Here is a 13,624-nt window from a genome sequence, read left to right as displayed (position 1 = left end):
ACACCCCAGTATCCTGACGGAAGGAAAACCTGACTCATTGCTGGGTCCTTTTACACCTTTGCTGTGTAGAAAGAAAGCAGCAGACTGCTTTGCTCATGGACATAGGAAAAAACAGTGATTTACCACCTAGGTGCTCCGAGAGCAGCATTAGCATATATACAGTCAGCTGTAATCCCCAGGGGCTCAATTCTAAAGCAATTCTCCCTCCCAGGCGGGACAAGGGTTTGAAATGAGGGATAGGTGACAGGTAACAGGTTGAAGGGAGCCAGCTTCTACATTAAAAAGACCCCCTGAGATTAATGTTGAGAAAAATAAGAGGTGAAAATGTCTCATGAGCTGTTTTCTCGACATGCGTTACTTTCTGTAAAAACTTCAGCGACAGTTTGAAACACACTTGAAGGAAAAGGAATGTGCCGCCCTATAACAATCATACTGTAACTGTTCCTCAAAAATAAAACGCAAATTAACTGTAAAAAAAAACAACACCATTCTGGTTTCTTTCAGCTTCTTTTGTGTTTCTAAAAGGCTTTGAATACCTTGCTCGAACTCGGTTATAAAAGAATTTCAGAACTCTGTGAAAACGCCAGAATTTAAATGCATTTCAATGTGGAGGACAAAGCATCAGTCAAATGCCCCGGCCAACCCGAAAAACATTCTAAACTGGAAGGCTAGATTCTGTCACTGCCTAGATGATGTCTCCCCATACGTCCTCGCACCCGTACTGTAATTTAATTTTTAATGCAGTTAAATGCATCCAAAGGGGGAGAGAGAGACGGTCTGAGATGAGACACCGGCTGCAGACAGAGAGAAGATTGAAATTAAAGCAGGGGGCAAGATAAGGAGGAACGGGGCTTGACTGATTGATGCCGCGAAAGCCCGGACAAGCAGGGGTTAACTCTCACATTGTGCTCCAAGGCAGCCTTAGGGTCAGGGTTTGGGATACAGAGAGAGAGGAGCAGTACATTCCTTTTGTATGGTTGCAGCCCAGCAGCCCACTCACTGCTCTTTGACTCCAATGTCCATATAAGGCAGGGAGTGCCATGGTAACCAGAGGGCTTGAATAGCAGTGTCAAATCCCTGAGCACACAGACACACTCTCTCTCTCTCTCACACACACACATAGAGGGAAGGGAAGGGAGACGGAGAGAGAGGCAGAAGAGAAGAGGTTCTTCAGCTGCCCACAGCAGCAACAGCAGCACGGTCTTGGGTCTTTTCCTTGTTCTTCGCGGTTAATTTAATTTATGCTCCAGGAGCCAAAAAAGCACAGCCCCTCCCGGCCTTCTTAAGCGAGCCTGGCTCACAACAACACAGGAGCAAACTCAGGCCCCAGACTGCTCCTGCTCACAGGGCAGCACCAAGCGCTGAGCGGAGGGGGAGCGAGCGTGACACGAGGACGCTTGGAGAGGAGCGTCTGTGACCTGAGCAGAGAGGAGGAAGAAGATCCGTTTTCATTCCACCTTGCTTTTCTCTCCCTCGCCCGTCACAGGCAAGCCACAAGAAGACTGAAGAGGGCCGCAGGAGAGGAAGTAGAAAAAGCCAGGCCTTGTTTTCCAGCAAACAACTGCTAAGACAGAGGGGACTTCTTTGAACTTTGATCTTGTTTAAAGAGAGAGGGAGACTGTGGAGAATGATTTCTGCCCTGCTCTGGCCTTGATAAACTCGTGCTCTTTGTTATTTAACAAAAAAACACCCTTAAAAGGAAGAAGTAACACTTTGCCTTGGATACAGTGTATTTACAGCCCTGAAGCACATTTGTCTTCCCTTGTTTTGATCAAGAGAGGTGACCTGAAAGATAACACAGAAGAGCACCAAGCTACCCTGGGGAGATTTAGGATCCAGCACGCGACAACTTTTTTTTTTTAAACCGCACACAGCTGCTAAGTCTTTTTCAAAACCTTGGCTTTTGGCTTCTTTCTTTGCAGGGGAAGGGGGCGGCAGACTGAACTTCAGAAGACCTCAGCTGCATTACTTTTCCCTCAGTCCAAGAGCACTGTTTTGTTTTGTTTTGCACATACAGGCGACTATGCCCATATTTTTGTGTTACGATCTGGCTCCGTGAGGGAAAAGGAAAACATATTTTTGGTGTATATATTTTGGAATATATCTTTTTGGTGCCTGTGGAGGGGGGGGGGATTCTGCTCCCTAAAACAAGAATAAAGTTTTTGTCTTTATCCTGCCCAACCTTTTTAAAATGTATGCTTATTCCCCATTCGATCTGGGAAGCAGGAAATAGTAAAGTGAGACTGGGGGTGCTGTCAGATTGGAAGATAACTGCTTTCTCCCCTCTGAGAACTGGTTAGACTGGTTTGGCAGAGACTGTGCTCTTCTGCAGTTTTTTTTTTTGCCTGCCCTGGGGACGTTGAACTCTTGTTTCTGTCTCCCTGCTGAAGGTGAGAGGCTTTCGGTGTCCGACAACAGAACTAAGCCGTTTTTTTTTGTTGGTTTTTTTCTTGAGGGGAGTGTGGGGGTCTTCTCCTCCCCCCCCACAGGTTGGGCTGTGTGGTGAATTAAATCTCGTTTGTGCCAGCGTGCGCGGCTCTGTGTAATTTATTGTTTCCTGTGAAAAAGGCCAGGCCAAGCCCTGTCCTTCGCACTGTGAACCTGTTGTTCTGGAGCTTGAAAGAGGAAAAAAAAAAGAGTCGAGGGGCAGTCATCAAAACGGAGAGGAGAACACAAGAGACTGGGGGGGGGGGGGGAGGCCCACACCGCCCCAAAACTGTGCAGCCAAACAGAAAAAGTAAGTCGACATGACAAGAGCCGCCTTCCCAGGATTTCTGTTTTAAAGGGAACCCTTTACTCCCTGAAACAAAAGAGGCCAGGAACGGGAATGTTTGTTTTGCCATCCGAGAAGAAGTTCTAGCGTCTGCCTCTCTTTCGAAAAAGGCTCCTCTGTGGCCAAAGGAAAAGGCAGATTCCCAGAAGATCAAAGGGATCTGTTTAGTCGGGTGATCTGACAAATAACGCGCTGGTGTAAGACTCCAGAGGAGAGCAGAAGGAATAACGCCAATCAGTATGGATTATTAAAAGGAGCAGTTAGAGCAACAACCAAAAAAAGAGAGAGAAAAGACCCACAGAACTTCCTGATAGTAACAGCACCGGAGGAACCCAGTCTAAGGTACCTGAGCTCCCTAAAGGTGGGTGTTTCTCTTTTAGGGCAAGAGAGAAGCTTTTGCTCCCACCTCCCTCTGCAGTTGCCCCTCGCCTGCCGGGCTGTCGGTGGGGGTGCAGGTTTGGGCTGTGCGCACCAGCGATGGCCATGGTGAGCGGGGGCTGGGGTGACCCGAACGGGGACACCAACGGGCTGGGGGAGAAGGGGGGGTACCTGCGGGACGAGGAGGACGGCTCTCCGCAGGCGGGAGGCAGCGACGCCGAGGCGGGGGAGGAGGACAAGGCCTGCGTGGTGGACTGCGTGGTCTGCGGCGACAAGTCCAGCGGCAAGCACTACGGCGTCTTCACCTGCGAGGGCTGCAAGAGCTTCTTCAAGCGGAGCATCCGCCGCAACCTCAGCTACACCTGCAGGTAGGCTCTCTCGCCAGCTCCCGGGGAGATCTGAACGCCCACCACTCTTGCCGGTGGCACGTGCCCCCTGCGTTTTAAGCTTAGGCTTAGCTGTAGGGTTATGCATGCCACTTTGATGAAAACGCGCACGCGTATTGCTCATCTATTTTCTCACCTTGATCCAACGATCGGGAAGACTGGTCGTTACGCTCACACACTCTGCACACAGGACACCTACACCTCCACTGCTCCCGAACGTTAGGGCACGTCAGCCCCTGCAAACTGCCTTCAGCTGTGGGCAAGCCCCAGCCCAGCTCGCACCCCCCAGTCTGCAGGCTCGGTCTAATCGTACCACACAGGCAACACTGCTGCTGTCTCCTCCACCTGTCCCGCCAGCGGGCTGCGATTCCTGTCACCTGTCACCTGAGCGCGCACCACCTGTCCACAGCACAACCTTGGTGCCATTCAAAGCATCAGGATGAAAACAACAGTTCAAAGAAGAACCAGGACTCAGACTGAATGGTTCTCCAGACTACAATTGTCTAAACCATGTGCACCCAATAAAGATCACGTGCACACTCCTGAAGCAGGCTGAAGGGGAGCCGGAGACTATCCTGGCAAGCAACGGGGGTGGGATACACCCTGGACAGGACACCAGTCCGTCGCAGAGCCACACACACTCACACCAGGGCCAATTAACCCGCCAGTACCTGTATGTTTTTTATTTCTGTGGGTTGAAGCTGGAGCCCCCGGAGCAAAGGGAGAACATGCAAACTCCACACAGACATACCCCATGTCAAGAATTGAGCCCAGGGCCACAGCACTGCTAACCACTGTGGCACCAGCCTCCCCCTCGCTTATTAATTTAAAAAGCACCTTCAGAAGTTAAGAGGCTTGAAAATCCAGCATCGTGCTTTACCATCATATTCCCAAACATACTTCCTCTTTTTTCAGTTACCCTGAACCCCAACCTATGGCAAAGGTCTAGAATTGAACCCAGGGCCCCACAGCTGTGAGGCAGCAATGCTCACCAATGCCACCCTATAGTGCATCTTATATATTACATATTTATAGCGTCCACTGACTCACCTCCTTTGGATATTAAGGGGGCTAACCAGCAAAGTTTATGAACAGTCAGAGACTTCTAATTTAGATAAGAAACGTGTCATTAAAAAAGAAAAAAAAACATTTTAAGCTACTATAGTTATACTTTGAAAGTTGCACTATAATTTAAGATAGTTTACGTTATGGACTTTATTGGTTTTACCAAAGCTTGTGCTTAACAACATCTCTCAAATGACAGCACATTCTTGTACTTTTCCACTGGGTATGTTTCTTTGCCTTGCCCTGGGAAAAGTAATTACTAACAACATTTTTGAAGAAGAGAAGCTTGAGTTGTAGAACATGGGAGTTGTAGTTGTAGAAATGAGTTGTAGACAAACCAGCTTTGGGGCAGTTAGCTTCCTAATTCTGGGTACTGACTAATCTATGAAAGGTCAGTAATCTATGAAAATTAATATTTTTTTTCTGGGACCTCTAGTGTAGGATATATGCATACATTTCAGCTATGTGCATGAAAATAATACATTTACAACCCTTATTAGGATGCAAAGTCATTTTACCCTGCAACTATACATGCAAGATTATACATTCAAAACCTTGTTTCAATAAAGTTTTTTGAGACCGCATGAATGATAGGGAGCAAGAAGCAATTTATGAAGAATGCTTCAAGGAAAAACAGATTTATTGGCACTAGGTTTTGGCTAAATTGCACCATGGGCTTGCACATTGTGGCTTCACTAAGCATGACATTTCTCAGTTCTCCATCAGCTCACCTCAAAGGATCACGAAGCACTTTACTGAAGGGAGGGGACCCACTTCTTCCACAGAAGGGGGGGGTCCCCACCCAGGTGACATGCAGCAGAGATTGTGCCCCACAGCAACCCCACCAGATCAGGTGGCTAAGGGGGAACATTTCTACTCTCTTAAAATTCTGCTGCCATAAAAAAAAGGAGGACACGCAATTTAAGACATGCTCCTGGGGAGGCGTCTGCCACTGCCTGCGCCACGCGCGATACCAAACTCTTGGGGCTCCGGGACCGAGGCGATTGCAAGCTGTTCTCACGAGCTCTGGTCTCTCCCGCAGGTCGAACCGGGACTGTCAGATCGATCAGCACCACCGCAACCAGTGCCAGTACTGCCGCCTCAAGAAGTGCTTCCGTGTGGGAATGCGCAAAGAAGGTAAAGGTCGAGGGAACATCCAGGGGCTCCTTCCAGACAGCAAGACAGGTCAGCTCAGTCCCTCCCAGACTGCAGCTCCTGCAGCTGCTAGCAACACGGCCAAGCTACATTCTGCATGTGTGCAGGTTGGACACATGCAGGACTGAAAAAGAAAAGGAAGCTTTAATGTGGTACACGAGGTGTTAATTAGTTAAAACTGCCTTTTCAGATCAAGTCCCATCTTCCTAAAACAGCTCATCCGTCCTTCGGATGAGACGTAAAACCGAGGTCCTGACTCTCTATGGTCATTAAAAATCCCAGGGCGTTTCTCGAAAAGAGTAGGGGTGTAACCCCGGCGTCCTGGCCAAATTTCCCATTGGCCCTCACCAATCATGGCTTCCTAATAATCCCCATCTATGAATTGGCTACATTACTCTGCTCTCCTCCCCACTGATAGCTGATGTGTGGTGAGCGTTCTGGCGCACTATGGCTGCCGTCGCATCATCAAGGTGGATGCTGCACATTGGTGGTGGCGGAGGGGATCCCCATTACTTGTAAAGCGCTTTGAGTGGAGTGTCCAGAAAAAGCGCTATATAAGTGTAAGCAATTATTATTATTATTATTATTATTATTATATAAACAGCTAAATGTTTTCTTTAACCTTGTGAAATCTTTCACATGCGTCTTCCTTTCTTTCTCAGTTTTAAATATATACATGGTTGGCTAAACTAAAAAACACAACTGCCTTGGTGAACTTGCTTTCAGCTCAAAACAACATTCTCTGGGTTCGCTGGAGCACAGGTGGACTGTCGTGCTAAAACAAATCAAAAAGCTGTAAAGCAGAGGCAGCAGTCTCTGAAAGTCCTCATCAAGTCACCTTTCCATCGATGAATCAGTGATTTACCTAACTGGGGAAGATGACAATTTTTTTCAAGTCTTTAGAGTTTAAGTTATTTATTTGTAAATCCAGCGGACGTGTGACAAGGATTTGGGTTGAGCAAAGGAAGATCTATACGTCAGCTTCCGAGACAACAACGACAAAACTAAGACTTGCTGTGCTGTAAAGTTCCTGTCTTCCTGTCCTTGGCTGATTTGAACCAGTGCCAGAAGTGAAAGCTTTGCATTAGTCTGATAATCCACAGCACATGTAGACAAAGCCCAAGACATTCAACTCTGGCATCCCTGTACAAGTGCAGCCTCCTGCACTAACTGGTGAGTCAGATTTTGAAAAATTGTCATTGTCTGCTCACCTTTGATTTAATCTAGATTCTTATAGGAAGCAGCCTGAAGGGGTGTCATGTTTCTAATTATTAAACACAAGAAGGGTGTAAATATTGGTGAAGCCCTGATCTGATTTTTGATTTTGGAGAGATTTTTCCCTGGGGCTATGGCTATGCACGGTTACAAACTGTTCTTCAGAGGCCACTATGCACACTACTTCATTCATCACCTTCTGACACTCTTTATAGTTATAATCTGCCTGCCTGTTTCCTGCTCAAACTGGCCTTGTCAGTCACTTGACCAATGGTAGAAGGTTCACAATATCTTTCAGGTCCTTTGCTTTTTGTTGAAAAAAAATCAACAGAAATTTGCAAACTGAAAATTCTTACCTTCTAGTTGCATTTTCATTATTTCAGGTATGCAAATACAGAAATAACATGAATTGTGAAGTGAGACAATCCTAATTTGCACTATAATTAACAGCAAAAAAAAAAAGCCAGTGTGCTTGGCTCCAGTTTTGTTTATGTAGCTAACACAGCATGCTCTGGATTTTTCCCCATGAGCACTTGAGCACTTGAGCACTCCCTTTCCAAAGGCTGTGACTCTGGTTGGCTGTGTATTTCTCAGGTGCTGGCAGTTTTCAGAGAGGATGCCCAGGCTCCTCCCTTTATGCCCCTGTCATGTGACAATGGAACTAACATCAGTCATCCCACTACCTCCTCCCCTCCCCCATCCAGGGGCATGTGACAAGAGGTATTTCCCTTTCCTTCAAGGTCAAAACCCAGAATGAACTTTCAAATACCTCCTTTGCATTGAGCAGGCCCTCAGATGAAAGCTACTTCTGTGCAGGCAGGTCCTTCATGGACTGTTTGTTTTCAAAGAAGGGCAATTAATTAAGTCCCTGAATTTTTTAGGTCAATATGTGTTTTTTTATTTGATCAAATAGAGGTTAATACCATGTTAAAAAGTAAAAAAAAATAGTTCTCTTCTTCGGGTGTCCACATTAACCTCTTGTTCCTTCACAGCTCCCTATTCAGACCTGCTTGCTTATGGGAAACTGCAATGTCTTCTGGTATTTAGGAGTCCTTACCTACTCTAAAAAGAATTTCCATAGGGAAAATGTCCTTAAAGGTTATATAGATCAGTATGTTTACTTGTCCTTCTGAAAGCAAATATCAACAATCTCGGATTTGAGCGTATCTAAAATCACCTCAGAGGTCTTCAAATGCCAAATCAAGCCCATACATGAAGGTTTGAGACATTCATGCTTTAATAACGGTTCAGACAAATAGCTATCGGTTTGTGTCAAAGCTTTTGAAGTCTCACCCATCAGTTGCAAAGATCTGTCAGTTGTGGTTAACTTGTCACAATGTAAAATTGAAAAAGGTTATGACTTCAGGCACCTTTTCAATGGAATACTACCTAATATTGTATAACAATGAGGGCAAGATGCCCCCCTTTCCAATTTTGGCTGATACCTTTATCCAAGGTGACTTACAAGCTCATAGATGCAGAGTTTCTAAATTCCATTTAGAACAGATGAGGACTTCAAACACCAGAACTCGTCACGCCTTCAAAATCCTCATGCTCAGGGATAAGGCTCTTGCCACGTGGCTTGGTACCTCAGTACCTATGTGATTTATCATCTTCCTGCTCCCCACCTTGCAACCTTTGTTCCTTTGACTCTGCTCCCTTGTTTGTCCCCCAAGCTCGATTACACTCTATGGGTGCCTTCTCCTGCAGCGCCCCACAGGTCTCGAATTCTATCCCCAAGAATATCCGAGAGTCACCTTCCCTGAGGCCTTTCAAATCCAGACTCCAAACCTTCTTCTTCAGAAGGGCTTTGACTTCACTGATGTCTGGGTCTGCCCCCTTGTGTCTTCTACCACGCTTAAAAACCCCTGTTTTTGTGGTACTTTTTTAATCTCCTCTCATGTTTTTTTTCTTTCTTAGTAATAGTCCTTACACCTATAGCGTTTTTCTGGACACCCCACTCAAAGTGCTTTACAGGTAATGTGGGACTCCCCCACCGCCCGTGTGTGATGCCATTGGAGTGATGCACAGTGCCAAAGGGCACCACAGCAGTGCCCAGCCTGGGGTTTACACCTACATGCCTCCTGGTATGAGTGCAGAGCCCTGACCGCCCCTCCACGCCCGCCGGTCTGCGAGGGTCTCGTGCTCTGGAGGTGGGCCGGTGACGTCAGGGGGTTCCGTCTGGGGTCCGCGGTCACTCAGCCCCCCTCTTGCTCCCTCTCTCCCCTCCAGCTGTGCAGCGGGGCCGGATCCCCCCGTCCCACTCGGGGATCAGCCCCACGTCCACGCCCGGCGCCGGGGGGGGCGGCGGCGGCGGCGGGGGGGTGGACTTCTTCAACGGGCAGCCCGTGTCCGAGCTCATCTCCCAGCTGCTGCGGGCCGAGCCGTACCCCAGCAGCCGGTACGGCGCCCAGTTCGGCCAGCAGCCGCAGCAGGGCGCCAGCGTCATGGGCATCGACAACATCTGCGAGCTGGCCGCCCGCCTGCTCTTCAGCACCATCGAGTGGGCCCGCAACATCCCCTACTTCCCCGAGCTGCCCGTGTCCGAGCAGGTGGCGCTGTTGCGGCTCAGCTGGAGCGAGCTCTTCATCCTCAACGCCGCGCAGTCCGCCCTGCCCCTGCACATGGCCCCCCTGCTGGCGGCCGCCGGCTTCCACGCCGCGCCCATGTCGGCCGAGAGGGTGGTCTCCTTCATGGACCAGGTGCGCGTCTTCCAGGACCAGGTGGACAAGCTGACCCGCCTGCAGGTGGACTCGGCCGAATACAGCTGCCTCAAAGCCATCGCCCTTTTCTCGCCAGGTGGGTGCCCCCTCCTCCGCTGGCCTGCGCTGACACGGGCTCTCGTTTGCCTACCCGCCTGGGGGCGCGCAGTACGGGCCGGTCGTCTCTCCATCGGCAGGCCAGCGAAAGGCGCAGAATTGCGTTTAGAGCTCAGCTTGAGCTGGAGTAAAAGCCCAGAGGAGACTGGGGCTCTACAAGATGAGGTTTTCAAGGCCCTGAAAATGAATTCCTGACCAGAAGGGGGGGGGAGCTAAAATCAGCCTTATAGAAGCCTGTTTAAGCTGTCAGCTGCTGGTGATCTGGAAAAGACAGATAAATTGAATTAGTAATTCAATTATACTGGGCAATTGGAACCTCAGATGGAGCACAACCCAGCAGGTCCCAGTGGACATTAAAACGGCCGTATAGCAGCCTGTGGTGTATAAAATATCACTGAAAAACATTTTAACTGTGAAAGATCTTTTTGTGTGGAATCGGGAAAAGAAACTCTCCCCCCCACACACCTGTGCAGAGACAGCCTCAGCGCTGAGAACAACGGGGATATCGAGGGGATTGCTGTACTTTGGCTCCCTCTGCTGGCGAACATGTGTGTGGTCTTGGCGTGAAACTAAAGAAATCTGCTCTAGACCAGCAGTTACTGAGAAAACATCGACCCCCAAACCTTACCGTCACTGTTGGACATAGAATCCCTATTCCAATTTCGCCGTTGTGTTTTTTTTCTGTATGTATAATGTCTGTAATTTAGCACAAAGAGATATTGGATAACTGTGAAAAGAACCAGGGATTGCAAGTTCTATCCTTCGCCACAATTCTGCAGGTCTTAGATTTCTAAGTCATTTCTAAGTCTTAGATGAGTCTCTTCCAAAGTTTGAGATTCGTAATTTATTCAGAGCATTGATCAAACTAAAGTCAAAGATTCTGCACGACCATGGTGGGAATAAACAAAAAAGAGAAGGAGTTTTTAGTATTTGACAGGCCAGGATGATCATAAATCTTGGATTACTTCATGTGAATTTGAGTCTGCAAGAGCAGGGCTGGTGCTTTGGTAAAACCAGCCCACAGAGTGTGATATTCGAAGCGCTCGCTTCAAACTGCTTCCCGGACCCAATCCTCTCTCCCTTTCAGACGCCTGCGGCCTGACGGACCCAGCCCACGTGGAGAGCCTGCAGGAGAAGGCCCAGGTGGCCCTGACCGAGTACGAGCGCGCCCAGTACCCGGGCCAGCCCCAGCGCTTCGGCCGCCTGCTGCTCCGGCTGCCCGCCCTCAGGGCCGTGCCCGCCTCGCTCATCTCCCAGCTCTTCTTCATGCGGCTGGTGGGCAAGACGCCCATCGAGACTCTGATCCGCGACATGCAGCTCTCTGGCAGCTCCATCAGTTGGCCCTACGTCCCCGGGCAGTAGCGATGGCACGGCTGTGCTCTCTGGCCCGAGCCTCTTCTCCCACTGCACACCAGCTTGATCTTTATTGTTTGAGTTTTGGAGGCCTCATCAGTCAAGGTAACAACACAAGAGCTATAGAATACTGTACATCAGAGAGCTCTACTCCCTGCAGATCTGGATCTGAAGGCTCTTCGGCAGGTTTGCAATGAGCATGTTTGTACTCATCCCTAGAGCCACCAGGAGAACTGCAACACCAAAGGAAAGGGAACCTCGCGAGAGCACGTCTCTAAGAGCAAGTCAAATAGGAGACGGGCATAAAGCTTTGCATTGTCATTGAACTGGAAGACAAATGGAGTGAGGAAACTAGGGAAAAAAAGGCAACACTAAAATTCTCTGTTGGATTTCCTGTGGAGAATGAGGAATAAAGAGTTTAACTGTTAGAGATATAGAAATTCAAGTCATCTGTTAGATCACACCATGTAAACCTGGAATAATGTTGCCTTTATTCCAGGGAAATCTTCCCATTTGCCTTTATTCCAAAAGCCTAATAACGACCTGTATTCATTTATGACTGCAGAGTAAGGGATTTAGAACTGTGTTTGGATTTGTGTTAAAACATCGGTGGCAGGAGACCATCTGACAGGAGTAAAAAGAAGAGAAGGTTCTGTGTTTGAAACAATGCTCACATCTGCTTTAAGATACAAAAGCCATCCATTCTATCGCAGGAAATTAGCAAAAGAATTAGACAGGTTCTAAAAGTCACTCGGGTTGAGAACTGCACTAAGTCAAAGAACTGGACTGCTATAACAGCCAACTCTCCGTTTTCAATCCGAGTACGAATGGTGAATGTCATGGCTTTGCCAAAAGAACAAGATGGAAAGTTAATCAACAATCACTGTTGCTTTGCATAGTGAAAACATGTAGCCTGATAGCCTTGTGCAAACATCGTTCTAATGCAGTGTGCAAACCATTGGGAATATACTGCATGCTTTTATCTGGACAGATCTTTGCCTAAAGGAAGTTTTTCACATGCACAGCTTGAGTGTGGTCTCGGGAAAAAAACAGAAAAAAAGTGGCTTTCACTGCCTTCGAATGGGACAGCAATAAAATACAGAAAGCGTTTCTAGTGACCCTTGCCTCACTCAGATTGTGCATACACCAATCTATTTTCCCCTGATCTTTTTCTTTGAATAAAAGGCCAATAAACACTTCTGACTCCCCTTTAAGATATGCTGTAATCAGTTTTTCAAGTCGTAGAAAAAAAACTTTAAAAAAAAAGATGTCTTCAACATGCAATAGGCCCTGAACAGTCACTACACTGACAGCACAGCCCAAACTTGGAGCTCTACTTAGAACTTAGTTATGTATCATCTCACTACCCTGCACTGCGATTGCATCTTGACACAGCCCGATGAGCTGAGAGGCTGACCGTCATGGACAGACATTTAGGGTTTAATGACCAACATCTCTCTGAAAGTATAGTTTAATTAAAGGCATATTGTCAAAGCTGCTGACAAATAATTTAATGTACTTGTCTTTTTTGCCTGTACATGTAAAAAAGCTCAGAATTACATTTTTAGCCCTGTGAGCACGGACGATGGGCTAGAAATCTCACATCCTACAACTGACCAGAACTTACCTCATACCTGCGCCTTCACGCACTGGAATCTTCTAATCTTCACTGAAACGCAACGTTTCAGCACGTCAAAATGATTTTTCTTCTAATTAGCTTCAAGACTCCCGTGAGTATGACTGCGTATTAATCACCAAATCACAATGTGAAGACGCGCGTTGACTTCTATGATTGTGTTAAAAATCTATATATAAATATATATTTTTTGCCTCAGTTTATGATTGTTTTTCCTGGCTTTTCTAGTTTTTACGGTGAAAATTCTTGTCAGGGCTCATGCCAACTTGCGTATCCTGCTGATCCTGCTTCACTTAGGAAGTCGCAGCTGTACTCGGAGACAAACCTGGAGCCCCGTTGTGAAGTATGCTTGTGTCAGGTCTGCAGTTTCTCGTTTGTCCTTCATGGCAGAGTATCGAACAGGAGAGGGGGGAGGAAGAGGCCGAGATTGCCCCTGACAGTGTAATTCAGATTAGTTTGCTAGGAAAGGGTGGGGTTTTAGTGACCAATTAGAACATTTGTAAATGACAACTAATAATGCCTGAAGAAAAGCAATAAAATATTTTACAGGAACAGAGGTGTCCATTTGTTTGTCTGTTTGCCTGAGTGCTCACAGGAAAACACAGTGTTCAGATTCTTGCTCATCTCTCCACCCCTCCCACAAAGCCTCTGTAGGTCATGGATGGTTGAACTGATGAGACAAGAGAGAGAGCCGACTCCTTGCACTGTCCAGATGATTAGAAAAACGCACTGATTTCACGGTTTTACATTATTTTGGGAAACTGATGGGTTACAAGGCCGGGCCCTGGGTTCAAGCTCCCTGGGCAGAGCGGTGGTTCTGTGGCTCAGGATCTGCGCCTGTGGC

At 47.5% G+C, this 13,624-nt stretch overlaps 1 protein-coding gene and 1 long non-coding RNA gene across 3 annotated transcripts; one reads left to right on the top strand and one right to left on the bottom strand.

Annotated features, from left to right (window-relative positions):
- Nucleotides 1-1,088: 1,088 nt before the first annotated feature.
- Nucleotides 1,089-13,332, top strand: nr2f6b (nuclear receptor subfamily 2, group F, member 6b). Of its 2 annotated transcripts, none has more exons than XM_015365620.2 (4): nucleotides 1,089-3,519; nucleotides 5,645-5,787; nucleotides 9,205-9,771; nucleotides 10,879-13,332. In XM_015365620.2, the coding sequence occupies exons 1-4, from the start codon at nucleotides 3,251-3,253 to the stop codon at nucleotides 11,151-11,153; spliced, it is 1,254 nt and encodes a 417-aa protein (XP_015221106.2). In that variant the 5' UTR covers nucleotides 1,089-3,250; the 3' UTR covers nucleotides 11,154-13,332. The 2 variants fall into 2 exon arrangements, with proteins under 2 accessions (XP_015221106.2, XP_006639879.2); XM_006639816.3 differs by having other exon boundaries at nucleotides 1,091-3,519; nucleotides 5,645-5,739.
- Nucleotides 4,735-7,520, bottom strand: LOC138225568 (uncharacterized). The gene is made up of 2 exons (XR_011183998.1): nucleotides 7,329-7,520; nucleotides 4,735-5,881 (listed from the first exon to the last, which is right to left on the bottom strand). It is a non-coding gene; the product is annotated as an uncharacterized lncRNA (long non-coding RNA).
- Nucleotides 13,333-13,624: the final 292 nt, after the last annotated feature.

The sequence above is a fragment of the Lepisosteus oculatus genome, chromosome 29 (assembly GCF_040954835.1).
Source record: "Lepisosteus oculatus isolate fLepOcu1 chromosome 29, fLepOcu1.hap2, whole genome shotgun sequence".
Classification (NCBI taxonomy): Eukaryota; Metazoa; Chordata; class Actinopteri; order Semionotiformes; family Lepisosteidae; genus Lepisosteus; species Lepisosteus oculatus.
Note: the sequence above shows the minus strand (reverse complement) of the source record. Positions and strands in the feature narration are given on the sequence as shown.